The sequence below is a fragment of the Falco naumanni genome, chromosome 3 (genome assembly GCF_017639655.2).
Source record: "Falco naumanni isolate bFalNau1 chromosome 3, bFalNau1.pat, whole genome shotgun sequence".
Taxonomy (NCBI): Eukaryota; Metazoa; Chordata; class Aves; order Falconiformes; family Falconidae; genus Falco; species Falco naumanni.
In genome coordinates, this window is record NC_054056.1 from 51,631,295 (window position 1) to 51,659,017 (window position 27,723).

Consider the following 27,723-nt stretch of genomic DNA (forward strand, 5'->3'; position numbering starts at 1 on the left):
TCCCTTCAAAATGAAATAGTTATTTTTCTGTAAGAAGTTAATGATTTACTTTCATAGGCCAAGTGATACTGGAATGAATAATGTCTCTCTTAGAGAAAGAAGAAAGCCAAAATCACTTTTGATGGGCCTGGTGGGATGATCTAGGAGCTGTGGATTGCAGTAACATGCCTGAATGGATACACATGCAACTCATCTACGTGATGGAGTCACAGCTCACGACACGGCAGGGAACACGAAGGGAGACAGCAGGGCAGCAATAACACGTGTGTCACGATTCCTGCTCACTGCAATGTGCGTGTCTGCTGGGGCACTGAGTACAAGGCTGTGTGCAGAGCTCCCCCCCAGCCCCCAAACCAAGGTGTCCAAGATGGACATGGACACCAGCTGGGCTAGGGGACCCAGCCGGTAGCTCTTCAGTCACCACAGCTTTTGCATAGCTCAAGTGTGTTGAGCTACGTCCCAGACTGGCACTATGACTTCCCTGGCACAAGAGTGCAGCTTGCCCAGAGGCCAGCTCAGACACAGCTCATCTCCACCGGCTAACGCAGTGTACAGGGGTCCTTGGGAGCCACTGTCCTCTCTGCTGGGGGAACGGTTCCTGGAGCATGCCCTTTTTTCAGCTCTCCAAAATACACAGCGTGTATTTTATAGCCTCACAAAGATTTGGGCACAGGGCTCCTAAGATCTGTGAAGCTGTGTGGAGTGAGTCATGTCTACTACCATCCTGGCCTGCTTGCTCTCCTCTTGGACAGTAAAGAAGGAGAATTCCTCCCAAGATTTCTCTGGAATTTAGAATCCCTATTAAAAAAAAAAAAAAAAAAAAAAAAAAAAAAAGAAGAAGAAGAATAAAAAAAGAGAAAAATTATACTAAGCTCAATCAGTCACTGACACAGGCTGCCTAAACTATCTAAGTCCCTGGAGTCCCTGTAACTTGCAAATGAGTTAACAACTAGACAAGTTATTGGAACTCAGGTTTCTGAGGAGGATGATTACCAAGAGAACTGAAACTGCAGCAATATCCAGAGCAAAACTTTTACAAGTACTCTAAATCCATGTGAATACTCCTTTCCCAAACTGACCAGTAACAAATAAAGGTGTCAATCACGTTTTCCTACTTCCTTCTTCATACTGTCTCCACCTCAGTCATCTGCCCTTCCTTTATCTCTTTTTTTTCCTCCTTGTTTTCCATGGGGGTTATCCCTCCAAATTCAGTCTTCAGCCCCAAAATAGCCTCAGAAAAAAGCAGGGCACTAACTAACCCTCTGACACACAACTTTCTGTATCTTGGAAATCCTCCTTGTGCTGGAGCCAGAGGAGAAATGAATAGGGCAGAAGCTGTTTAAGACCCCTCCCTTCTGCATCTGCATAGCAGGGCAGAAAATGGCCAGCTCGCCTCCCCTGCTGCTTGTGGAGGTGTTGGTAACTTAAGGTAGGGATGAATTAAAACAACCCCATCCAACACTGCTAAATAGCACAATTTTTTACATTTTTTCATTATGTCTTGGCTTTTAGTCCTGTATATGAAGATAAAGCATCAGAACACTTGATTTTTCCCCTGGGTCAGAAATTCTAATAAAGTAAGTTGCAGTGGAAGAAGAGTAAGGTTGGGGTGATTTAAAGTTGTTATAAAAGCTGCCTCATTTTGCTTGATCTACCCTTGTTTTTGACATTTCCCTAGTCTCCCCCACTTTTGTTGACATGTTCTTAAAGGATGGGTGGTGGCTTTTTCTGAGAGCAGCATCAGATATGGTTACATGAAAAACACACGTGTCTTTTTCACAGTGACTGTAAAATTGATTTGGGTGTGGGTTTTTTTGGTGTGGAGTGGGGCTTCATTAGCCAACAGGTGGAAAGAAAAGTTACTGTGTTTTGGAACAGCTCAACAAGAATGAGATAAAAGTAGGTACAGAGGGGGAAAAAAAAAAAAAAGCTGAGATGCTATAAAATAGAGCAGAGAGGAAGCCACTTTGTTAGGCTGGATGGTTGAGATCAGTAAACAGCAAAGACACGGGCATGCAAACTGGCAGGGCAAAATTATGCTGCTCCAAATGCAAAGATGGAGCAGGGGGAAGGGGGGCCTGGGAATCCGTGGGAAGTGGGCTGCTTTGGTCTGTTAACTTGTCCTGCCTGGAGGGAAAGAGCCCCACCCGCCCCTGGGGGACAGGTTTCTCTAGGAACGTGCATGCTGCAAGCAATGTAGGTGAGGCTGCCATCAAGGGACGATGTGGCAAACAGGAACGAATCAAAGCGACTCCTCTTTGTGTGTCTGCAATGGAGGCTGAGTCATTACCATTCATCACCAGACCGACTGGTGTGTTCATTCTGGTGACAGTTGTTTTCGGGAGAGAGGACGGCTTTTGATGCCTTTTAATTCCCCAAAATAAAAGAAAAAAGGGCTGTCAAGGTAACAGGCATCCGGAGAGGCTGACTGAAAACAGTGGGTAAGGAAATAACTTTAAGTCCCAGGGAAATGCAGTACAAAAGGGAGCTGCCACAATAACCAGGACAGCGTGGCTTGCTCCTTCGTGTTTCTGAAGGAAGCGGTAAATGGCTAAAACTTCCCATGCCCGATTTACAAATGAGTTCCAACTGTAGGACAACTCAGGAAAGAGAGCATTGCTGTTGCAGGGTATTTTCTCCAGGTTTCTCCCTGCTAGGCTGTCTGTCTGTTTTGAGTCATTCTGTATGTGTAGTACTGATCATCTTGCAACCTATTTGAATCAAGCCCAAAATTCCTCCTCAGCAGGAACAGCAAAGCCTCTTCTGGTCCACACTGGTCCTCAGAGACTGACGTGCTCCACAGCATGCTGGGGCAGTTTAGCCATTGTCTTTACAGGGGCTCAAGATTTCTCCCATCCACCACCTGCTGCTTCAGGGAAACGGATACGGCAGCAGCTGCCCACTGCCAGGAGCAGCTCTTGCTGGGAAGTTTTAAGGCAAGGTACACCCTGTGACTGCCCTTCCTTCAGCACTTCTCCTTTCCCTCACCCTGGCAATCTTCTCACACACTGGCTCCACCAGGCTCTGCAAGCTTAGTGGTTTCCAGCTCTGACCCTGGGTGGCAGCGCCTGCAGAGCTGCAGTCCTCCCTGCATCAGCACCCCCTCCTTCCAGATCGATGCTTTTCCTCTGCAGCTTTCATATCTCCACCTTGTTATTCCTCTTCTCACACCTCTCTCCTTTTTCTCACCGATCCTCTCTTCTGCCCTGTTTCCCCTCATCACACCATAATAGGATTTTTCTCTTTTTATCACTGTCTTCATCTACTCATCACCATGGCAAGAGGGTCTTACAGAGGAAGAGGGATGCTCCCATTGAACACAATAGGGTGTAGCTACCACCTAATCAGAGACGGTTCTTGCCTGAAGAAATCACTTCAAATAAGCAAGGCAGGAAAAAGTGTGAGGGGGGGAAGTCTAGAAAGATGAAGGGACGTCTGCAAACCTGTCCAGTGGGGCCAGAAACAAGTCTGCTTTCTTACCCATTGAGCCAAAGTGTAGTCTTTACTCCACAGGGATTTAAACAATTGTAACTTTAAAGCAAAGCACGAGAGGGCCTCCTGGGAACGGAGCTCCTCCAGGAGTCTTGCTGCTGTGGCAGAGAAACAACCAGGCAGTCAAGTCATACTGTCCCATCAAAAAGCAGTCCTAAGAGGCTCTTGATTTCAGCCACGTCCACCTAGGAAAACACAGCTTCCCAGCCCTGGCAAGGCAGCAGCCCCCAGGTTGTGTAGCTGAGATGCTCAATGTGACAGCAAGGGAGAGGCACGAGCTCTGCAGGACGCAGTGCCACTTTCCAGGGACCGGGAGGCACCTTACCCTGAATCCAGGGGAAGGCGGTGCTTGAGCTGGGAAGGGGATTTTCACCTTCCTATGATGACCAAGATGCTGCCACAGGATTTGCTACAGGAGCTAATGAACATGCCTGGGATGGGATTAGGTCAGGCACTCCAAATGATCCTGCCCATCTTCTCTTTGTCTTCTCCATCTAGACTAGTTCACTGCCTAGGGGGCCAGCTGTCTCCATTTTCAGCCCTGCAGAAACCCACTGCTAGATCTTTTTTTTAAAAAAAACACATAATAATTAGATATGAGCTCATTTTATCTGGTTGTGACTCATCTACCAGAAGCTCTATCAAACGCCACTGCTGTGCTGGGAGTCTTGCTTTCTAGGGTGTGGTGACACATGCAACTACTAGACTGAGTAATCAAAACCCAGTACAGGTTTACTGCCATTACACACTAAGTTCTGCTAGCAGAGTTCTGAGGGACTACCGGTGTTAGGTCCCACAGCTGGATGTGCACACACGTGCACACGAATATCCCTGAGTGGTCTGATGAAGTCAGCAGGGCTATGCAAGGCTCAGATACCACCTGAAGCCCAAACGTATTTTCGTGCAAGTTTAGAGTAAGTTAATTTGTAGGCAAGGTCTTCTTATAAATTGAGAGACCTGGCAGGAAGGAGTCAACTTGCTTTATAAAATCCAGGAAACACAGCAACTGAATGGGCCAGCATGAAGCAGAATTAGTAGTGACAGAGATGCTCAAATAACAGGAAGTTTTACTTTGATGTTCTTCTGTTGTTCACTTGACCATCAAGAAGGTCCTTAGGTGTGATAATGCACTGAAGACAGTGATTTGGGAAAGTCTAACAGCAAGAATTGTGTCCCTGCTAGTGCATCTGTCTATACGGTCACCTGTGGCTTTCCAGCTTGTCCACGTGTCCCCTGCTGTGGGCCACTCCAGAGTGGGTAAGAACGCACTGTCGCCACTGCCATGCTAAATAAAAAATTAAATCCTGTGAATATGTGGCACTGAGAGAGCCTGGGGGGGCTACTCTGGTCAAACTCTCCCTGGGGTGAAAGCAAGCTGCTCTGCAGACTGAGCAGGGCGAGTTGCTCCCCAGCTCTACCTCTGCCACCAGAAAGGATTCACATTCATATGCAAAGCCCCTACACCCCGGGCTGGCAGGGCTGTGCTCCACTGTGGCATTCCCAGCACAGGGCAGCCTGGTTTTGAGCCCGTCCTGCCTGCCTCTGCTCTCAAAATCTACTTCTCTCTCAGCAGTAAGGACGCCCCACCACAAAACCCATCTCAAAGGCTGCCTGTAAAAACAAGAAGCGTTATTCGTATGAATGAGACTATTTTCGTAAGTGCAGATGCGGAAGCTGTTGCCACCAAAATGTTTAGGAAACCGGTGCAAGGCAGTAGTCAAGCTGTAGCGTAGGAACCAGTTCAAGCACTCGGCTCTGGCTGCTCCCCGAGCTGCATCCTCGCCACAATGCAGCATGCCCAAGAAGATATGACTGCGCCTGGAGAAGAAGATGATGCCTTTGGGGAAGGTAAAGTCATCTTTTATTAAGCTAATCCCTCTCCCACTCTGACTAGAGACCCGTTTCTAGCTTGGGTGGTATTTCCTGGGTAAATCTGAAGATGCCTATGGGCTCCAAGGTCACAGGGTTACTAGACTTTCTTTTTCTCCTAAGAGAATAGAGAACAAAAGCACCCACATACAATGAAAATAACTTTCACACTGGTTCAGCAGCTTGCTTCCTCAGCAAGGAGGTTACTGCAGAAGAAGAAAGCTGCGGGGACACCAAGTGTGCTTTCTGCAGTGGCCGCGCTAAAGAAAGTAGTGTGCTGGGCATTCAACACTGCAGGTGCAGCTGCTGTTACAGTAGTCGGGGCTCTTTACAGAGGCTAAAGGCAATTAAATTAGCTGAAAAAAATTAGCCTTCTCCTCTCCAACTGCCACAACCCAGGGCACAAAGCTGGTGCCATAGTTTTTTATCCCTAAAAATGCTTCTGCCAGAGCTTGATTCCTTGCTGCTTGCATCCTGTGCCACCGTTTACATGTATACCAAGTGCTACCAGGTCAAAATAGCAGAGATGCAGGTAAGAGGACCCAGAGGAGAAGCAATAATCTGTCTCATGGTGTCTAATTTCTGCCGCTGCTTGCTGCTCCCCCTTGCACTCAAGCAGGGGCCAGGGGGAGAACTTGCTCATGCAAATCTTCTCCCGGCCCCCAGCCCTCCACAGTTTCCAAGGGAGTTGAAGGCACAAAGAGCTGCCTGGATCTGCTCCAAAGACTGTGAACCTTTAAACTCACTTTCAGCACAGCTTCAGCAAACCTCATTTAAACAAAGCTCAGCTGCGGTTGGTATGGAAAACTTAGCAGTGAATAGTGCCAAATCAAGTTATCTGAGCCCCACTGAAAGGCATCAACATAAAAAAGAAAGCAGTTTCAGTGATGTACTGTCTGTGCCCAAATACATTTCTCACGTATAAGTGCCCCCACTCCTCGCCCTGTGTGCCAGTTTAGGCTCACATGGCAATGGATTTGCAGAAAAGAGAGGTCAGAGCATTTGCATTCAGGAAAAAATCCTGGTAGTCCAGGGAAGACCTGATGCCACTGGGCAAATTAACTGGCATTGAAAGTACCCTGTTGTGCTCCCTGCATCCTGCCCTCACACAGGTGGATGATGCTTCCCAGGATAACCAGCAGGTGCTTCAACTTGATATGGACATTTCCAAGTACTCTGAATAACCAGTGGGATTTAGGCTTCACTGCTGTTTCTGAAACCTCTAGCCTATGTTCTTAATCAGAAACGTAGGTGGGAAGGAGAGGAATGCGTGCAGGTTATTCGACATTTATATTGTGTTGTCTGAAGGGAAAGATACAGTGCTTAAGCAATCCTTTCCAGCCTCTCAGCTAAGTTGTTTCTGGCAGGGCTGATCCAGCAACAGCTAGAAGAAGCTGGCTTTTCAAAGGCAGGAACATTTTAGAAACTTCTCCATGACCCTGCTTGGAGCAGGAGGTTGGACTAGATGACCTCCTGAGGTCCCTTCCCACCTGAGTTATCCTATGAGCCTGTGAGGTGGTGACAACATCTTCAAGTCAACTGTGTGTAACTGGGAACAAACCTACCCCAGCTGCTCCCTCGACCAGAGTGTCTGTTGGCTCCCAGACCTGCCAGCTGGAAAGCCCAAAGAGCACCGACACAGTGCTAGCCCTCCCCTTCAGCCCCCTCTCCTCTCTCTTGAACGGGTTAGCAGGGAAACATTAACTTTTCGGCTGCTATTCCTGGAGCACCGCTGACCCTGGAGGAGCCAGCGCGCTGCTCGGGTGGGGTGGGTGCGAGCAAGGGGAGCGGTGCCAGTCACAGGGCACCCCCGGCCCCCCTCACGCTGCACAGACCTCAGTGCCAGCCAAAACTCAGCTGCAGATTTTCAGGCCAGATGGAGGCGTTTGTCCGGTGCTGAACTCCCAGCTCAGCACAGACCACAGCTCTTAGGGCATGGGCTGATTTTTTTTTTTTTTTAATTTTCCACATCCAGCTTGATTTGGAAAGCAAATCTCCCACCCACCTTTTCAATTTGTCCCAATGCTTAACTACTGTCACAGTTAAAGGTAGCTACATCTTATTTCTTCTAGTGTTGATTTGTCTGGGGCTTTGGAGTTTGTTGCCCTCTTGTCCAGGTGAACAAAGAACTCACTGGTGCTTGTATGTATAAATGTCTCATAGAGCTATCTGCGGACTGTAGCTCTTACTCTTCGCCAAGCTGACTGTTATCAACGACTGTTTCTTTATAAAGTGTGAGTTTTAATCTTTTAAGCATTTTCATGATTCTTGGGACCAGTCCTCTGGAGTCATGGACACAAACATAGAGCCCACCACTCCAAAAGGGTTACATCAGGGAGAAGTCCAGAAGTTACACGACCTGTTTACTCATACTTTATAAATATATGTATATATATGTAAAAATATCAGGATCAGTTCAAGGATCGGTTAGTATATATAAGGACCGCCTGAGTCCTTTTTGGGTCCCAGCATCACATGAGAGTCTCCTCTTCATCAGATTTTCCTCTATAATCTTCAAGTCTCTCAGCATCAAAATTTCTCAGGACAGAGTCAATACTATTGCATAATTATGGCTTATATCTTTTGCTCCCAGCTATGCCCATTCTAAACCCAGATGAATCAGCTTACTTTTTCAAGTAGCCTGTTCTTGGAGCAATTTACCACTTCCCCAGACATTGTGCCATCTGCATATTTGGTCAGTCACTGTTTAAAGTTCCCTTGCAAGTCACTGACGTAGAGTCCCGTGGGGACATAAAGTCCCCCATAGAGAGAAGACCAGCCTGTGCAGGTCCTCACTAGAAACTGGCATCCCTGATGATTCCTCAGCTGGGTTACATCTGTCTTTCTTTTGGATGCATTCAGCACATCTCATATTGATCTACTCCAGTTCAAGGTTCTTGGTCAAGATCTCATGTAGTACCAAGTAATATTTCTTACAAAAGTCCAAGTACACTATCAATACAACTATTTTCTCTAAAACCCTAACAAGTGCCACTGATTGTACTCCATCTTTAATTTTGCTTGTATGACTCCTACACCAGCTATTCCATAATGAGGCCAGGACCACTGCCAGGCTATCACATTGCTAGTGACACAACATGAACTCATCACTCTCTGGAAATCCTCTGGTGTTTCATGTTTCTCGAAAAATCAGCAAAGAGTCCCTGGGATAACTCTTTCCAAAGCTGTATTTTAAAATTCTTCTTTGGGAAAAGAGGGGAATATTTTAACAAAGGGGGAAATACTTTCTCATTTATATAGACAGTAAGCTGGCACTGATATTTTCCCACATGCAAACAAAAACATTTGTCCAAAACTTCTGTATTTTCTGCAGCATCATTGATAACTTCACCATTTTCATCCTCTTATGCTCCAATAGCATTGGTTTTCCTTATTGTATATTGAAATCCCAAGTCACAGAGCTGGGTGTGACACAGTATACTATATATATCTTCACAAAAGATTAGGCTGACTCTGGCAATAGGTATTCGAGAAATTGAAATATGTTCATCCTGAAAGAATATCTGTTAGATAATTTTCTTCTTTTCTAATAATAACCTTGCACTTACATTGTGCTATCTCCCTCAAAGACTCAAGAGACTTTGCCAATGACTTTGCGTAGATTCAGTGAGGTGCAACTCCCTGTCCTCTGCAACGTGGCCTTTGTTTAACAGGGCACAGGTGCAGTATGCAAAAGTTTCGAGAAGGAACTGCCTTACCCTCTTGAAAGTACAGGCAGTGGTAGGTTTCATTTCTTTTAAAGCCTTACTCATTATGCTAATTCAAGGCAAGTGACTTCAGTTAGTTTTACACCTTTGTTAGGTGAAAACACCTACTTTGGGGAAAACGCTTTTTCATTTTTAGTGACTCTAAGTGCCTGAGATTCTGAAGTTATATTTCATTAAAAAGAAATCGCTTCCACTAGTGCAAGGCTTCCCCTCATCACTGCAGCCAAACAGGTGTGGGTTTTCCTTGGGTCTGTCTAAGCTGAGGAGCCAGGAGGGCTCCTGTGGCTCCCAGCCACAGGGAGGCAGGGAAATTTGGACACAAGTCAGCTCTCTTGGCAGATCCTGGTTTCCCCTGGGAGGAGAGCTGAGTGCTCACACAGAGGCACGGTGCCACCACTCCAGCACAGCCTCTGACTGGAGCTGGGGGCTTGGCACAGCAGGAGCTCCTAGATGAATACAGATACATCCATGCACAGAGTTTGCAAGCACTCAGTAAACATGTCAAGCATATGAGTCCAGGCATTTTGTTAGTAGTGATCAACATATCCAAACCGAGAATGCACAGGAGAAATAGAAATTAGGCTGTGATTTATTGCAGATCTTTTCACACAGCTGCTCCACACCAACCTGTCCTCGCATCTCCACTTCCCAGCCCCTGTATGTGCCCTCTGGTTGTACCTGCCGTAACCATGACCTGCCTCTCAGGCCAGAACCAACACAAAATCCCATCCGTGTTCCCAAAGTATGGGGAAAAAAAAGCAAAGATGTCTTTTTTCATGCTGTTCAGTAAGTGAGTGCATCCTCTGGTTCAGTAGACCAGAGCCCCACTTCAGGCAGCGCACTGCACGGTGTCAGAGTCCCAGGGCCCTCTCCTTGCACAGAACTGCCGCGCTGCTACGGCACACAGACACACTCCAGCACTGCCACCCACCAAGGCTCCCAGCAGAACAGTAACTGCATCAAAGTTTTAAGGTATGCTTCAAAAACGTACCAGATGCCTTTACATCCTTGTAAAGCCTGCCTGCCCTTTTTAAGGGAGAAAAGAGTTTTCGCTCTGGGGTTTAGGATCAGATTTGAGGCTTAGCTGAAATGAAAGGTAGCTGCTGTTCATGGTTATGTGCTCCGCCTGGTGTATTGTAACATTGCTTCTGATGTTAGAAAAAAATGAGGATACAGGTTTGGATGTTAGCTTAAAGTTGAGACATGCTCTTTATTCAGCAACAATTTGGGTTAAGCAACTTTTCTCTTCCCCTAAAGCAATACAAGACACTATGCTTTCCGCAGACACACAGCTGCACTGACTTGTCTAAAAGTCACGCGGGGTGACCAGTATCACAGCTTACCTGTGACCCACTGGACCAGGCTGCTTTCCATGCTGCAGCTGGCCAGCCACTCACCCACCACTGCCAGCCCCTCTCTGGGGAGAGCCAGCTCAGGTATATCCCTGCCCCACCGATCGCATCAAACTGGTGCAAGTTTAAGCAATTTATGTCTTCTAAAGATATTTATGTGTACATGTCAGTACGGCATTCCAATGGATGTCTATCTCAGACGTCTAGAGATACCATTTTTCCTGTGTTTTCACCCCAAACAGAGTTCGACACGTCTACTTTTTCCAGCATATGAGTGCCTAATAACTAAGAAGGCTGAGATAGGACATGGGAGACTATGGAGCATTGTCCTGGAAACATTTACAAGTGCCACCAGCCCTACCTGTCCTTTTGGCTTTTCTCGTGTTCCTAGAGACAGTGAACACGTATGCCATACCCACTGCAGCCGGAGGAAGAGAAGTCCCATCACTTCATCACCAAGGCAACAGTGGCTGCTTCAACCAGATAGATCGTAGTAAGAAATGTTTGGCCTATAAACTAAGTGCAGCACCTTTCTCCAAGAGCATGGGCAGGCCTACTTAACATGCAGGACAAGGATGGTGTGGAAAAGAGGGTGCTCTCTCATGGAGCATTTTTGCTTATTCCTGTTTATGCTAAATCTTTCACTCACCTGCTGCTTGCAGCTGCGCCTCTTTGGTTGTTGTCCATGGACAGATGCAGAGCTATGCAGATGGGTGAGAGAGCTTTTTGTGGTCAGACGAGTCTGTGTGAGCAACCCATCCCCACCCCGGGCACCCCCACACCGACCCACCAGCAATGCTCCACCTCTAGTGCGTCCAGCTGTCCTGGGCAGCTGGAGGGCTATTTTTAACGGGCATCACACTCCGTAGCTGAAGCAGAATGAAGCCCCAAATGAAAAAAGATTGAAATGACAGAAGCTTTATGCTTTGTTGTCTCCCTATTTTTTAATTAAAGATCTTTGATCTTTTTGCTGTTTCCTTCCCCATGTCTTGAAGGCAACTTGTTTGGTTCATGTTTGTTGACAGTATTTCTAGATCACTAATAATAACAACAGTGAAGGGAAAAAACAGGTCAAATAAACAAGTGGCATTTAACCAGCCCTCAGAGAAAAGAGGAAGGTATGTACAAGCCAGACAGAAACCACTGATTAGGTGTGCTTGGGCCACGTTCTAAGCTTGCAAAACAAGTGTCGCACCAAAGGGTGAAGCAAAATTGTTTCCTTTTCACCCATTTCCCCCCTCCTGTTTTTAGATAGCACTTTTCAAAGCTCCGTGAAACATAAACTTCTTGTTACCCAGTCCCATCACTAAAGTCACAAAATAAATGTGGCTTGGCTAGCATGAGCTGGTGGCATAAACAACTTCACCCCTTTAACAATTCGAGGCACAGCTCAGCCGCCTCTGAAATGAGCTTCCGCCTGCCTGGATGCTAAAACCAAAGCCCTGTGGTTGGCGTCCCAAGGGTGTGACAGTGACAAAACAACCAGGTCAGGAAGTTCAGAGTTAAAAGGCAAGGAGTGAAAACAGTCTGAGAACATGAATTAGAGAGGGGAGAGTAGTCAAGCACTGGACAATGTCACAGAGGCACTAAAACGTTGATGGTGGGGTGACTTCCCGATGGTAGGATTTCTCCTATAACGCAGCATTGCTTGGGGGGTGACGGATGCTCTTAGGCCCCAGAGAATTTTAAACAATGTTGTCTTGATCTGGCATCTAAAAGCAGGGAAATGTTTTGAAGAGGGGTCCTGATGTGGCTGCCACCTAAGAAATCCTTCCTCACTGCTGAAATTCACAGCTCAACCTACAGACCTTCTGCCAAGGGGGGGTGGGGGTGGTGCATGTGTGTGCATTTGCACACCCCAAAAAAGATCGGGTGGGGAGTGTGCAGGGAAATATTCACGCTGTGAAGAGCCACTGATATTCCTGTGTCTTTGGCAACTGGAAAACAGGTGAAGCAAAACCGCTATGGAAATCCTGAGCACAGTAGGCTTAACGCTGCATAACTTACAGAGGCTGGCATTGACTTACTCTGGTTTAATTGTAGGCAGTCTGGGAACTGGAAAGTTCAGAGACCTGGAGCTTGGAAATGATGCCTAGAGTTCAAATAGTTGGTAAAAAGATGGAAAAACAAGAAGTGAGGTGGAAATAAAGGAAGCCACAGAGAGTGAGAAAATAAAATGGGATTTTAGGGAAAATCCTACTGTGACCCAGCCCCCGCCTGAACAAATGGCAGGGATAAATCCATCCGCATTAAAACTGGGGCAGTTTGAAGCACCTCTTTACCAACATTCTCAGACATTTTGGGTCCTAAGTTCTAAAGCTGGTTACCTTAAGTTCGCCTCACAGGAGAGAAAGAGAGAGAGAGGGGGGTGTGTGTCCCTCCTGGTGCCAATTCAGAGGATGGAAATGGGGATCCATCACTGCTGGAAGACCCTGGCTGTTTCCCTGCCCGTGGCAGGCCCCTGCTGCTAGGCTGGCAGCAGCGGGCACAAAGCGTGGCTGCTGCCCATGCTCAGGATGCAAGTCCGTAGGGGTGGCCGGTCCCCAGGCAGGGTGACAGGAGGCAGACTCACTGCAGGAGCCAGGTAGCCTCATCTTTGTGATTGCAGGTCCCAGCTAGGAAGCCCTGCAGCAACCACGTACCATTAAAGCGATACTCTGCTTGCACTTTGCCTCTGGACAGGACTCGGTAGCCAAGGTACTGCCCACACAGGCCTGAGTTAGGTTCCCACACGCACAGCGGTGCTTTTAGCTGTGCCCCACTGGGAAAACTGCCTACACTTGGTACTGCCCTGATACATCACAGTGGGGGAGCTCAGTGCCCAGGTTGCTCCTGCAACACCACTCACCAGACCCATGCCAGGACACCACCTGGTCTTTACTGCCTATGTCATGGCATTGTGTGAGCCTGCCTGAAATTAATAATGATCCATCCCACAGAGAAGAAAAGATGCTACAAACATCCCGGCCCCACAAATAGTCAAGCCTATAACCCCAGGTAAAATGACTTCCCTGGGAAGCAAAACCCAAAACTTGCCCAAAAACTCAGACAGAGCCATCTGAGGTGTGCGTAGCGACACACACAAGGGCTTGTAGGGCCTCCCCTTTCATCATGCCAGGCTGCTCCTGGGGCCAGCCCTGCCTTCCTGCCAGTCCCGTGCCTGGCCCAAGGGAAGTCACCTGCAGGGAGGAGCTTTTGTGCAACTGATCCTCCCTCCAAGCCATGCGATACTGGAGTGGAAAGCCCCCTGGGCTGCCTGAGCTGTGAATCTACGGTTTGGCTCCGGAATGGCAGTGGCGAGCAAGCAACAATCTGAGAGCTTCCCTGGAGGGGTGTCAGAGCCACCTGTGGCAGAAAAGGGAGGGCCAGCCTCTCTGAGGGACTCGATGGGATGGCTAAAGGCCCTGTGAATATATCGCCACTACCATAGACACTAAGCTTTCAAGGACTCCTGCAGAACCCTCTTGGAGATGAGCTTATAAAATCTTACATCTTTGCCTTACAGCTCTCTAAAGTTTGTGATTAAGGTGCCAGTGGGTAACAAGGCTGGCCAACATTCAGGCTCCATGGCATAAATGGAGCTTCACTTGCATCCTTCTTACTTCGTGGTAGCTCAGGGCAGTGGAAGAGCTCTGCTGTGAGCATGGATGCGACCTACAAGGCACCATGTTCATTTTAGCAGGATGGTTGTGACTGTGTAGAAGCGCAGTTTGCCAACCAAGAACTCCTTGTAAGTTTTGGAGTCCTGCTCACTGCTTTCTCTCACTTGAGAAGGAAAGAGAAAAAGATAGGACAGAGCGCAGGTAGTGTCATGGAGCTAACAGAGGTAGCGCCAAGCAAATGAGATCTTTTTCTGTCTCAAACACCACCAGCAGACCAGAGGTCACTGCAGTTTCTTAGTGGTGGTGATGGAAAGAGCAGAGCGAGCGCAGCCCGCTTCCTCTAGGGACCCCCTGTGTTCTGGGGTGGCATCTGGATAATCTGATTTATAGATTGAATTATTTGGGGAGGCTGGGTTACATCAGGACTGAAGGATTGGGTTACAACTTTACACTGAACTAACAGATTTCCTTCTCTTGAGCACCTTGGAGAAAGGAGAGGTTTTACAAATGTGGATAGATTTGAAGCTAGATACTATCTCTGAGGTCCTCCTACAAACACATTCACACAGTGCCACACTAGCCATGCTAGCATGCATTGAACAAGCAAGGCACTCTTTTTATTGAGCAGGGTGGGAATGTTGAAAAGGGTCCATATAGAAATATTCTCAAAGCAAAATGGAGCCACAGGAGGAGTAAAGCCCTCCAGCACTGCTGAGCTCAGCTCTGGAGTTGGATGGCTATAGCTTTTTTAAAATTTTCCGTGGAAAAGCAGGCAGCTCGGGAGGTCCTGATCTGCTTTGCCTCTTCTGTCGCTCTGGGGAGCTTCCTGCCTATTCTATTCCTGATGCCTGTTGTGAGCCAAGTAAGAGTTAGCTTAATCAGCAACACCAGCCACAGATTAGTGCCAAGCTGTTGTCATTAATCACTTCAAAAATCACTGCTCTGAAAATAGTACCCAGGGTCAGATGTTCAAAAACTGGCGTGGTTTATCTGGTGTTATTTAACCTCAGCCACAAAGCCAGACCATGCCCCTAAAGAAATGCTATTTGTTTGCCTCAAGTTACATATTACTTGTGATTTTTTAATTCGAATCCGCTCCAGAGCCCCCAGTGATGTGGCATGAAAAGCTGCTCTACACCTTCACCAGAGGAAACTGCTTCGGTGAGTGGTTAAACACCTCCAGGTGAAGGCAGGCTGGACCAACAAGCAAGCTGTATCCCCTCAAAAGATGCAAAAGATGCTTAGGGGTACTGGCCTGAGGGTTTGGTCACAATCTTCTCAGTGCTGTGGATGCTCCCCCCCTTTGGAATCTCAGTCCAAATGTTTGGCAGATGCACTTGGGGCTCATTATGTTACAGAGGCAGCGTGTTCATTGCACTCCCCCGAATGGCATTTCATGTGCGCTGCACTTGTTTTATATTTGCTATATTTAAGCCACAGAAATAGGCACTGATGAGGAAAAGAGGGCCACGGTGGTGTCTTGGAGGCAGGAAGGGAACGAAAGCAATTTCTCAAAGCTACAATCCTCTGTACAGAACTGTGGCCCAGGAGAAGGAAAGAGGAGTGTGGTCAGCTCGGGGCGCTGGCTGCACTGAGGACCCAGCTGGGTCATCCATGCTGCTGTCCCTCTGAAATGATTTCAGGGCAGATCTGGTTTTATACTAGTGCAACTGAGGATGGAAATTGCTTGGAGCCTTTGCCCCAGAGGCCTTGCCCTGGATTTCTATTATGAAACTGCCATGTTAGGAACATGCAGGAATACAGGTGTGCAGCACTGCAGGGTTCATACATGGCACTTGATTTTGAATTTTTTCTGGCATTATTTGCTCCTTTCCCTCCACCCCAGCCTTTGCACCCTTCTCCTACCTGACCATCATTTTCCCCAGACCATGCTTTTCATCCCTGCAGCTCCTCCCCTTCTTGCTGTGACCTGTGGGACACGCTGAGCAGGAGGAAGATGGAGACCACCTCTATGCTGCTGCTGTAGGGCACAGCAAGGCAAGCCAGAGCCCTGGGTCCTCCCAACTTGCTCTTTCAGTCATGGATCTAGGATACCTTTGGTGGTTGCTAACACATCCCACAGTGTCTTGCCCCATATAACAACCATCCTTCGTGACCCTCAGTCCTTCCAGCCCAATTGCCTGCTTCATAGCATGGGGTGGATGAGGATGGGGCTGGCCCAGCCATGCCTGGTGCTGTTAACCAGAGTGTGCTTGGACATGTACAAAGAAAGGTTTTCTCCTCTGTGCTTCAGTGCTTGCCTGAAATTTGCCTCTCAAGCGCAGGTGAGGCTGCAAGGGGAGTCTGCAGGTAAACATGGACTGAACCCACATTTTAACTGCAGTCCTGGTGTAGCCAGCAGGTTTCAGCAGCAGGTATTACTGCCTGGTAATGTGGGTAGAGGTGACATCAATCCCTAAGAGACACTCAAACGCAGTGGGGATCTCAGCCTGCTGCCTTGATGGAAGGTGAAGCTTGTGGCAGGGAGCCAGGTCTGGGCATTTGAGAGCCAAGAAACAGGGAAGAACCAGGAGATTACTCAAATATTCAAGAGAATCCTGACAAGGAAGCTGGGATCAGATAGACTTTCTCTCTACAAAGCCAAGTCCTTTCCTGGGGATGGTCTAACAGGGCCTCCTTGATCATGATTATACATGTTGGTTGTAGCAGAAAGGGCAGCCCTGAGCCGGTATTTCGCATGCTGCAGACCCGTGGGAAGCACTGCACCCCACTCTCCGCACTCCTCTGGACAAGGTGGGAGAGATGGTTTTGAGGCTGTCCAGCAGCCGGCCATTAAGCCAGCCCATCACCAACAGCACGGGAGAGGCTGTCTGGCAGCCATGCTCCCAAAAAGCGGGGCGACAGCACCATACCTGTCACTCCAGGTCTCTGATCACTTCCAGAGCTTTGATCATCGCATTGCGTAGCTGACTTCCATCTGTCCAGGAAAGCAAAAATAAGTTTCCAGCAGTTTTTTGTGCGCCTTAATTAGAAAACAAGGGATGCTTTTTCAAAAACAGGAGAGAGGAAAAAAATAAGGTTAGAGCTGCAGTACTGGACATGCCATCCACACACTTGGCATGCACTTGAGAGCAGCTCAGCTGGCCCTGGTTGCTAAGCTCTCTGAGAAACTGGAATGTGCTGCTCCCTCCAACTCTCCATGAACATTGCCACCCAAAACCTGCCCAGAAGAGGCATTGGGACTAATTTTGAAACGGGGACAGTTCTGGGGGGAAAAAATGCAGTCAGTGGCTCCTTTGTTGTACTCCCTGAAGTCACATATGTGAGGGCAGGTAGGGTACTTGTGCATAATCCTCTCAAAGTGAAGTTGCTATCTTGAAATGCTGCCAGAGGCACAGGCCATCGGTGGGAAGTGTTCTTGCCCCCAAGGCAGCTATCTCAGACTAGACAAATGCAGCAAGGTGGGACAAAGAAGAGATAAAAGAAGAATTACCTATGGAAAACCTTATCCCTTGTGGTACATTAAAAGCTGAAGGCAACTCCCCTTTCTGTCACTTAGCCATCCCGGTCCCCCTCTGCACCCATAGCTGTTCCTTGGTGTATACCAGGTGCGTTCTGACCACCATGCCACAAGGCACAGCCACTGAGCTATAGTTCGGTCATTCCCCAAAAAAAGCTGTGCTGAGCATCTGGCCAGAAGTCCCAGAAGCCTGAATTTGCTCCTGAATCACTGCAGAAGATCAGCTCAAGTAACTTTTTTCCCACAAAGTGTCCAGAGAGCTGCAGGTGGAAAGCTTTGTAAAAGCAACCTCAAGAGAAATGGGGAACTTGAGGGTGGAGCAGCAAGACAGTGATGGGAAGTAAAAGGGGGGAAATGGTTGCACAGTGGTGAGAGGATGTCAGCAGTGAAAAACAAGTGAGGGTCACACTCTTCTAGAAGGAGAGCAGGAAGTGCTACAGGGTGACAGTGAGTGCAAGCTGGATGTACTGGGCAGGCTCAGCTGACAGAGAAGGTATAGGTACAGGAAAGGAGTCAACCCAAAGAATATGGGATGGGTGCAGCAGGAGTGTTGTGGCAACACTTCAATATCTTTAGCTGGAAAGAGTAATAGTGAAACTGGGTATGGCCAGCAAGTTAAAGCTTGCGTCTTGCCCACATTCCTCGTGGATGGGGTCAAGCTCTTGTCTTTTACCTCTCTCCTAAAAAGCCTTTCCAAGTGATGGTTTTGGCACCTGCTGTGTTCCCCATTCTCAGATATGTTCATTCACCTCTTTTTTCGGACCAAGGTTCCCAGGTAAGAGCACTTAGGTTTGCTACCTGTGTTCCCACAGAAGACTTGCCTGGATGCGATACCTGCTGGAGGTGTCCTGTGAGGCGTCTGTTAGCAATATGAAAATGCCTCGTGCTTCCAAGTACTCCCTTCTGAGCAAGGGAGTTACACAGAAACACAGCAAAGAGGAGTTACAACAGAAAAAGCCCATATATAAATTGTCTTCCTTAAAGCCTGGGGCAGACCAGATCTAGCTCAGACATCCAAAGCTCTGGTGTCTTGCTGATCAGACCATGCTAACAAGAGACCTCCATGTGAATTGCTGTCTGCATGGTCTGCTGAGCATTGCCACCCACCACCAGCCCTCGTCTTCAGGTGAGGGAAGTAACCCAGGACCGGGCTAAGTCTTTGTATCTGTGTAAGAGCCAGGCATCCATGCCCACAGTAAGCAGGGAAACTGCAGCAATTGCCCACATTTTTATGGGCGTCCTCACAGAGTCCTCCTGCAGAGTATCTTATGGGGGAAAGGTTTCCCCCAGACTTCTGGTCAGACTACCGGGTCCTGCTCCCCCTTTCCAGGTTTCTCTAGGCACGTCTGGTCTGCAATGGACCTGAAAGCCAGGGGCTTCTCCTGTTCTGCTGATTTGGGGGATTCAGTGGACTGGAGCCTGTGGGGCGATGGGAAAAGTGAAGTACTTCTCCTTATACCCATCCCCCAGCCTGATGTGTAAGTGATGCATATCAGCCAGAAAATCCTGCTCAGCCCTTGCAAGAAGCCTTCCAGGTTCCTGGGAGGAGTAGAGCATTTAGGCATTCTCAGACTATAATCTCTTCTGTGATAATCCTGATTTACTCTTTGGCCTGGGAGCAAAGGCTAATAAAAGGAAAGTGCTCTGGCCAAGTCCAGCAGGTAATTTAGGAACTCTGGCTTAGTTGTCTCAAGTATAATGTGGGGTTACCGTTGCTGGGAATGTGTTTGTGAAGGTGCACCGGAGCTGGCAGGGAGATGGAAGTACAGCATAATTGGCAATTACTGGTTTGGAAAGGTCACCGTTTTCTGGAGACAAAGCTGGAATCAGCTGTTGTCACTGAGAAATTTCACTGGGGACATTCATGCTGACCTATTTTTAACATAACAGCAGATTACACTGCAATACAGTGAATAATTTATAGGAGTAGTAGCATGATCACAGCCACAATACAATGGCAGCTTCGGTTCCTGCCTAATTATGGAGGGAGGCAGAGCTCTCTGGCATTTTCCACTGAATTAGCAAAACAAGACACACGTGGAATGACCTACCCGAGCCTTTCAAAAGCATGCATGTCAGGATGAATACATGTCCGGAAGGACTAAGTGGGGCAAAGATTTTATCTAGAGCATCTGTAAACCTACTCAGTCTCCCAGCAGTTTCGGCAAGCACTGGGAGCAGGGAAGTGGGAATGTGTGTGAGGTTGGAGTGACAGAGAGGAGGAAATCAGCTCTCTGCATTTGCTATGCAAAACTATATTGAGAAACCACGAGAAACAGCTCATACATACCTAGCACATGCAAATATATAGGATACAGAATATTTCCTTGAAAGAGGAGGCTGCAAATGAATGAGGTTTTTGCATCTGCAACCTAAGTTTAAAAAATCTTCTGCGAGATAAGATCAAAAGGGCCAGAGGGAATTTGTGTACATGGGTTACACATAGAGTAATTACCAAGAGCTACTGTTGGAGGCTCAAGGTTGAAGTAAGATGCTGCAATTAGTATATGGCACTGAAAAACCTTTAATAAATTAACCAGGCTTCCACAGTGAGAGCTGCCTCCCCCTAAAAGGCTGAAACAGACTCAAAAGCGTATTAAGTATGCATGATGAGACATTTATAGCTTTCAGCATTGCCACAAATATTTCCTCTCCTCTTCCCCTGGCATTCCACAGCCCGAAGCGCACAGCTGTTTTTTCCAGAAAGCAACTTCTCCGCCTTGGCCTCAGAGTTCACGTCCTATGGAAACACATGAAACAGGGGTGTAGTCAATTCAGTCAGACATAGAGAAAGGTCACCCTAAAAATTTCACCTTGGAGCTACAGCAGTAGCACTGCGTTGGCAGCAGCCCCTACACTTTTTCCAGCGGAGAAGAGGGTGCCTCTGGAAACACGGCCGCCTTGAGTGCTTGTAGAGCCTACCTGAATCAGAAACGCCCATAGGCCCCAGAGGTCTGCATGCCACAGTGAAGAGCATCCTTTTCTGCTTTTACTAAATCTGGAGTCATTTTCTCTCGTTTCCATTTCCAAAGGCTACAGGGTGCTGTTTATTTTCAGCATACAACATAAATAACACATGTTCATGATTACTGCTGAAAATTACTTAAGGTGATAGGTCAGCTGGAATTGACAGGTTGGGTTTTTTATTCAGTGAGGGTTTTCTTTCCATACGCAATGCTCTGTGAAACCCCAGCTCTTTTTCTTTGTTGTCATTTCCTAAACTTCTCCACCCAGTCTCATCCCCTGTGTGACCAGTCTGTGCGCCCTATGAAAAACCTTTGCATTTGAAGGGGTGAGTCCACCTATTCTGACCCAAACGGAAAGACACAGATATGCAGGGAAGGGTATCAGTATTGCCTCCTCAAGCCACCTTCCAAATTGTGTCTATTTACCAACCTCCCAGACCTGCCAGGAATTCCCTCTCCCCCCGCCCCCCCCCAGAAAAAAACCAACAAAACAAACAAACAAAAAAACCCAGCAGCACAAGGGGGAGCTTGTTGAAGGACTCTGTAACAGCTTTAAATGTTGGAAAAGGAGCAGCAAATCATATAGAAAATATGACATGGGTGTTCGGTACTTCTGTTGAGTGATGCCTGATGATAAGTCCAGTATGAAAAAAAGCTGCAGAAGAGAAATGGAGAAGTCCTAAGGGCAGCAATAAATATATGCAGAATTCTCATTTCTATAAAGAGATGTATCTGTAGTAAACACGACTATACATTTTGAAAGGAAGACTGAATTTGAGGAAAATACCCCACAGTCTCTGGGAAAACACAGCAATCCTGCCTTTTTCTTCTTTCGTGGGCTAGTAGAGGAAAGATGCTCAAAGAAAGAAATGTAAGGTCCATTCTTTGCCATGATCTTTCATTTACACGCTCTACCTTTAACTGCCGCCTTCAGGTCTCCCAATGCCCAAATTTAGAGCCTGTTTTTGCGCACACTGCTGAAGGCGTCGGGGGCTGCAGCAAGTAGCCCACCGGCCGCGGGGAAGGGCGGTCTGTTCCCCGCACTGTTCCCCGCGGGAATGAGCGGAGCCGTTTTGCGGCTGCCTCATCTGTTGGCCAAATCGTCCCAGAGGCAACAAGTGCTGAATGAAAAAGTGCAAGAGCCCAGCCGCCACCGCCGCTCCCCAAAAGGTGCAGGGCCACCGGCTCCGCTGCATCCCGCCGGGGCGAGCAGGGGGGAGCCCGTGGGGGTCCCGCACCGCACCGCCCGCGGGGAGCTCCGCACCCCTCCGCACCTCTCCACCCCGCCCGCGGGGTGCACCGCACCGCACCGCTCCGCACCGCGCTCGGGGGGCCGCCCCCCTCCGCCCCGCACCGCACCGCACGGCACCGCACCGCGCCGCCCCGCAGCGCCCGCGGGGGCGGGCCGCGGCCGCGCAGCGCCGCGCAGCAGCGCCTCCTCCTCCTCCTCCTCCTCCTCCTCCCCCCCCCTCCTTCTCCTCCCTCCCGCAGCTCCGCAAGGAAAAGCCGGCAGCGGCGGCGCTCGCTGCTAGAGCGGCGGTGCGCTGCGATCGGAGACGGGCTGCCCCAGCGCCTCCTCCTTCTTTTTTTTTATTTTAAATTTTTTAAGTTTTATTTGTAATTACTGTTATTGTTACCAGTTTTCTGGCGGCGGGCGCTGCCCCGGGGATGGGGCGCCGCGGTGCCCGAGGAGCGCTGGGCGGCGGGCGAGCGGCGTCCCGGGGCGCGCTGTGAGCCGCGGAGGGCGCGGGCGGCCCCGCCGGCAGCAGCAGGTACCGGGCCGGGCTCGGGGCGGGGAGGGGGCACAAACGGGGGTGGGGGGTGTCCCCGCTCCCGAGGCTGGACGTGAGCGGGGGGGGCGTCCCCGCTCCCGAGGCTGGTCGCGGCCGAGCGGAGCCCGGGGGCTGCAGGGCAGCGGCTCCCGTCCCCTCGCCGCTGCCGCCGGCCGCGGGGGCTGTGCGGTGACAGGTCTTTGAGGAGGGGACAGGGACTGCTGCCGGGCTTCTTGTGTGAGGCTGTGGGGCTGGGAATGCGGAGGAAGCCTGGGCCGTGGGTGTGCGCTGAGGGATGTGAAAAGCTGCGCGGGGGAACTGGGTTAATGTTTTCCCATAGCGCGGGGAAGTGCTCAGCCTGGTTTCCATCAAAAAAAAAAAAAAGCCTCAGCGTTTCCTCAGGTCTTTTTCAATTTCCAGTGAGCTTTTATGGTATTACTGGTTGGAGGAAAGCTTAGACCCTCTTAAGTTTTCTTTTCAGCCTCTGGCTCATTCCCAAGAACTGATGCAAACATATTACGCACTGGCATTGCACTTCAGTTTACCTTTGACTGGCCTGGTTACAAAAGGTCATCCTAATCCTGTGACTGACCTTTCCATTGCTGCGGTAACTGAGCATTCTGCTGCCTCTCATTCAAAGTTTCAAAAAGCTTTCTGGAAACTGTGTGTGTGCGTTTGCATGCGTGTGGCCATTCTGCCTTTGCACCCTTTCAAACATCTCCCTGGAAAGAGCTGAATGTATTTTCAGTGTAATTTCTGTGTTCATTAACCTGGCCATCCATTCAGTCACACTCATCTTAATTACCGTGTTTGAGCTGCTGTCACACAGCTGGAGCCCAGGGCAGGGGACATACTCCCAAACAGAAACATTATCTTCATCTTCTCCAGTGGCTAATTAGGTTTCACAAACATCCCTCTCCTGAGTAAACACGAGTGGGAGCATACCCAAACAGGAGGCTTGAGGAACAAGGCTGGAGGAAGGTGTCTTTCCTGGAAGATTTCTGTGTTCCCTGACCAGCCATCTCTGAGATCTTCACACACCAAGAAGAGATACAGTGTGGTCCAGTTTATCATTCAAAAAACACGTAGATGTGGTGCTTAGAGGCACGGGTTAGTGGCGGGCTTGGCAGTCCTGGGTTAGCAGTTGGACTTGATCATCTGAAAGGTCTTTTCCAACCTAAATGATTCTATGATTCTGTGATTGTGGCCAGACTCGAGGAAGGTATTCACTGGGATGGGTTAGAAGCTCTGCTTTATAACCATAATGGGCAAACATGACAGATTGTTCCACACTTAACTAAGTGTGGGTGGGTATATATTACACAGTGGGAGTCTAAAGGCAGCAAAATCTATTTTTTCTTCCATAAATTCAGCATTTTCTCAGCCAGTAACTAAATCACTAGGACAGTCACTTAAGATGTCTGCTGCTTGCAAGCACAGATAAACACTTGTGCAATGTGGACTTGTAAAATCCCAACATCCACAACCCCATGCTGGTTTAACTTTTGATGTCCAAGCAGCACTTTCTTGATAAGGTGTGGGCTTTGGGGGGTTTGGATTTTTGTTTTTCTTTTCAAGAAGCAACAGGTTGAATTCCTTTCCAGGATCCTGTCTAAGGAACAGAACAATTAGCTTTTCTGTGTCTCTGCTCCTCTCTGGAATGACAGTACAGTTATATCTTAGAGGTTTTTCTGTAGCAGAATTAATATTTCTTAAACACTTGGGAATGCGCAAGGAGAGAACTGTGGTTTGTGAAGGAGTATCCCTAAGTGAGAAGGCTGCTTTACCTCCTTGTGGTCTCAAGGCACATGACCATTTCATTCACCTGTATCACAAACAGACATTCAGAGTAAGAGGGTACAAGGCACAGCCTCAAAACTCACAGCAGCACGTTCACACACCATGCAGGGTTACCTTTTGCTCTTTGATATTTTTAAACCTGAGCAAGCAGAAAGGTAATTCCAGACAAAGCATGCTGTTGCAAAAGGTCCGGTTCTGGGGAAAGCTGCCTTGCTTCCCCGCTGGGAAGAAATGGGAATGAAAACTAAAGGCAGCATTGGCTTTTCCCAAAAAAGGGATGGCTGGTCTGGCTTTTTTTTTTTTTTTTTTTACCCCCTCAATGCTATACATGTGGCACTGACAAGCTGCTCACGGACAACCCACTTACTGGGGTAGTTTTCATGAGTCGAGCTAAGCTGCAAGCAGTGGGGAGATAGGGAGCTTGTGCCTGTGGCCATTCAGCCAGCACAGAGCATCAGCTGAAAGCAGGGAGGGAGGGAAGTGAGGAGAGCGATGCATGAACGCATGCTTCTGGTACTGGCTTGTTAGAGAGGGCTGGGACATGAATTAGTATTGGATAGGGGCTTGTTGCATTGCTTCCAAGCTATGTGGTTCCTGAATGACTCTTGGATAACACAATGGGAAGAAAACTCGTTATTTTCCTGCTTTGCAGGAGCTCGGAGGTTACTGTTTTGTTCACTCAGCTTCCAGTGCTCGCTGCTCTTCTGCCAGGGAGGCTGTTAAAGAAGTTTCTCAGCAGACATTTTCAAAATTAATCAGCAGGAGCATGCACTGGCTATTTTTTTCCTCACCAGTTTTGCACAGATTGTCTCACTGACTCCGAGATGTGCTTGCCCTTTTAGAAGGCAGAGAGAAAGAATTGGGCCCACCGTGAATTTAAAATAAAATTTAAAGTCTTTTGACAGCAGAAGCAGTTTTGCTCTGGGGAACTTCACAAACTGTGGTGGCTCTACTTCAGGTGTGCGACAGTGTAAATGAGAATTTAATTTCCTCCCTGTAGCAAAGTTGCCAGCATCTTTGTTTCCCTCGCTGTCCTGCAGACAATTAAATTTTACCGGAGCAAGACAGGAGGGCAGTCTGTGTGCAAAGGAGCTGGGCAGCTGGAGGAGGAATGGCAGGATGGGCTTTGCCAACTCCCTGTGAGAGGGCTGGAAGAAGAGTAGCAGTGGGAGCCAACCCTAGATGCAATAAACTGGAACATATTATATCTCTCTGGCTAACGTCAGGAATGGTTTAGCTGAGGCTGGGAAGCCACGACTGTCCTTCCCTGCATACCCCATATCAAAGCAGAAATTGTGTCTTTTCCTGGCCACAGCTGCTGAGCAGCTTTGTGTCTGCTCCTGGGTGCAAATGTTGCTCATGCCCTCGCTTACCTGCAGCCGGGTGGGTTGTGTGGCTGGGCTAGGACAGGCTTATTCCTGCCCTGTCCCATCTTCCAAAGCTGGTGCTCTGACCCCTCTCCAGGCAGGCATTTCAAGGGGAAAGAAAGCAGCAGGTACTACGTAATCCTTTCTGGGAGTTGGTTTTACCCCCACTTGGCAACCTAGAGACAGCTGCCATGCTAAAACCTGGTCGAGCCTCCTCCAGCAGGCGAGCACTGCTTGTTTGCTTCCCAGAGCACCTTGAGCTCTTGTTTTACTGCAAGCGGGCGGTAGTTTCATCTCAGCTTTCACAGAATCATAGAATGGGTTGGGTTGGGAGGGACCTTTAAAGGTCATCTAGTCCAGCCCTCCTGCATGAGCAGGGACATCTCCAACGAGATCAGGTTGCTCAGTGTCCTGTTGAACTTGACCTTGACTGTTTCAGGGATGGGGCATCGACCACCTCTCTGGGCCACCTGTTCCAGTGTTTCACCACCCTTATCATAAAAAATGTCTTTGTTATATCTAGTCTGAATCTGTCCTGTTTTAGTTAAAAACAATTATTCCTCCTATCACTACAGGTACAGATTTAGATTCAGTCCCCTGAGTTTTGGCTCTCCGACTCTAGCTTTGAAATATCTTTGCTGCTGGGTCTGGTGCTGTTGGGAAGAAAGAGGATCCCCCCCCTTCCTGGCCACATCCAGGTTAATTAGGGAGTGGGAACCTTGAGCAAGGCTCCAGGAACTGGCTGTATCCCAGCCCTGATCAAAAAACAGGTCCCAGTACTCAACTGGGAGGTGCAGAGAAGACCAGGTCCCTTGGGTGTTTGTGAATTGTTTTCTGGCAGCCACAAGCACAGGCCATGCCTTGGTCTTTGTATCCAGGCTCTGCACCCAGTGGCCTCAATAAGAAGCAAGTCCTCTAAGCATGACGCAAGAACTAACTGATTTTTTTTCCCTAGAGTTCTCTTTTTCTGCTGTGTTTTTATGTTACAAGGGTATCCTGTAATTTTTACTCCCCAACCACACAAAAGAAATGATGTATTAGCACAGAAGTATGTGAGCATCTTTCTTCTTCTCAATGGAAGGAACAAATTGAAGCTGACAGTTCCCTGGAACCAGTGCAACACATGAAGTGGTCACAATAATACATTTTATCTTCCAGCCCTTTTAAAGCATCAGAAGCTCTCCAGTCTCTGATGCCTCCAGTAAGCTGACCTTGGCTGGCAGAGCCAGCCACCTCATTACTGCTGTCCCAGTGCTCACACCCTGCCCTCTCTCCCAGCCCTCAAACTGCCCGATTAGCTGCAGCAGCTAGAGCTTCCCAGGTCAGGCAGCCTGCTGGTAATCATTCAGTGACACCAGATCTGCTTCAAATAATCCCTTCCGCAAAGAACCATTATTATTTTTCTTTTTTTAATTCAAAAAACGAATTTAGCTGCAACACCCAGGGATTTGTCAGACTTGACTTCGTCCTGAAAACATCACCATCGGGGAAACTTTAAGCCATCAAAAAAGCTTTGCAGGAGAGAAAATCTATCTAGTCTTCACTGAGTTTCTGGTTTTAGCAGGTGCCTTCACCTCTACAAAAGACCAGGCTAGACCGACCCTACCATTACTATTTAAACCTGTCTATTAGAGCTGACCAAAGGAAGGAACCCATTTACAGTGAAATCTGTCAGACAGGCAAATAAGCACCTGCAAAGAGCTGCAGGAGGCCCGTGTTTCAGCAGAGGGGGCAAGGTTGAACACCACAACTTCCTTTCTCCTTCCCCAAATTATCATCTCACTGTCAGAGCAGCCAAACCAGCTTGATTTGTCCCTCAGTGAGCTGTCTTTCTTCTTTGTCGAATTTATCTTGCACTTGCTGCCAGACTGAGGCAAAACAGAGGCCAAAAACATGGTCTGTAGTGAATGTACCCCTTGAAGATGCCTCAGAAACTTTGGGGAGTGGGGCTTGTGCTTGGGACAGAGATGGTGGCATGGGTCTGTGGTACTGCCTCAGGCAGGCAGGGTGGTTGATGTAGCTCTGTATTCAAAGTCTGATGTGTTTTCTAACCATATAGCATGAGGGAAAGGGCCTTTTCTGCAATTAAACAGCTTGACATCCTCTGTTGATGTTTAATTTAAAAATGTTTGCTTTTAAAACCTTAATTGTGGTACAGAAGTAGAGAAGTATGCTACAGCTTTGTGCAGTAACATCCCCACAAATAGTCTTTGGCTGGAGACTTCCCTGGGTACAGAGACACCTTTTTCTCCACTCCTCCCTGCAAGTATCCCTGGATTGTGGTAGCAACAGCT

At 48.3% G+C, this 27,723-nt stretch overlaps 1 protein-coding gene across 5 annotated transcripts in view; it reads left to right on the forward strand.

Moving 5' to 3' along the window:
• The first annotated feature begins 5,177 nt into the window (after positions 1 to 5,177).
• RIPOR2 (RHO family interacting cell polarization regulator 2) overlaps positions 5,178 to 27,723 on the forward strand; it is a 72,975-nt gene continuing 50,429 nt past the window's right edge. Inside the window, exon 1 of one of the 5 annotated variants that reach the window (XM_040588818.1) lies at positions 5,178 to 5,340. In XM_040588818.1, the coding sequence (XP_040444752.1) occupies positions 5,280 to 5,340 (61 nt within the window). In that variant the 5' untranslated portion in view covers positions 5,178 to 5,279. Of the gene's footprint in view, positions 5,341 to 22,002; positions 22,263 to 27,723 lie in introns of those variants that run through there. The other 4 variants (XM_040588816.1, XM_040588819.1, XM_040588820.1 and 1 more) reach the window with 4 other exon arrangements.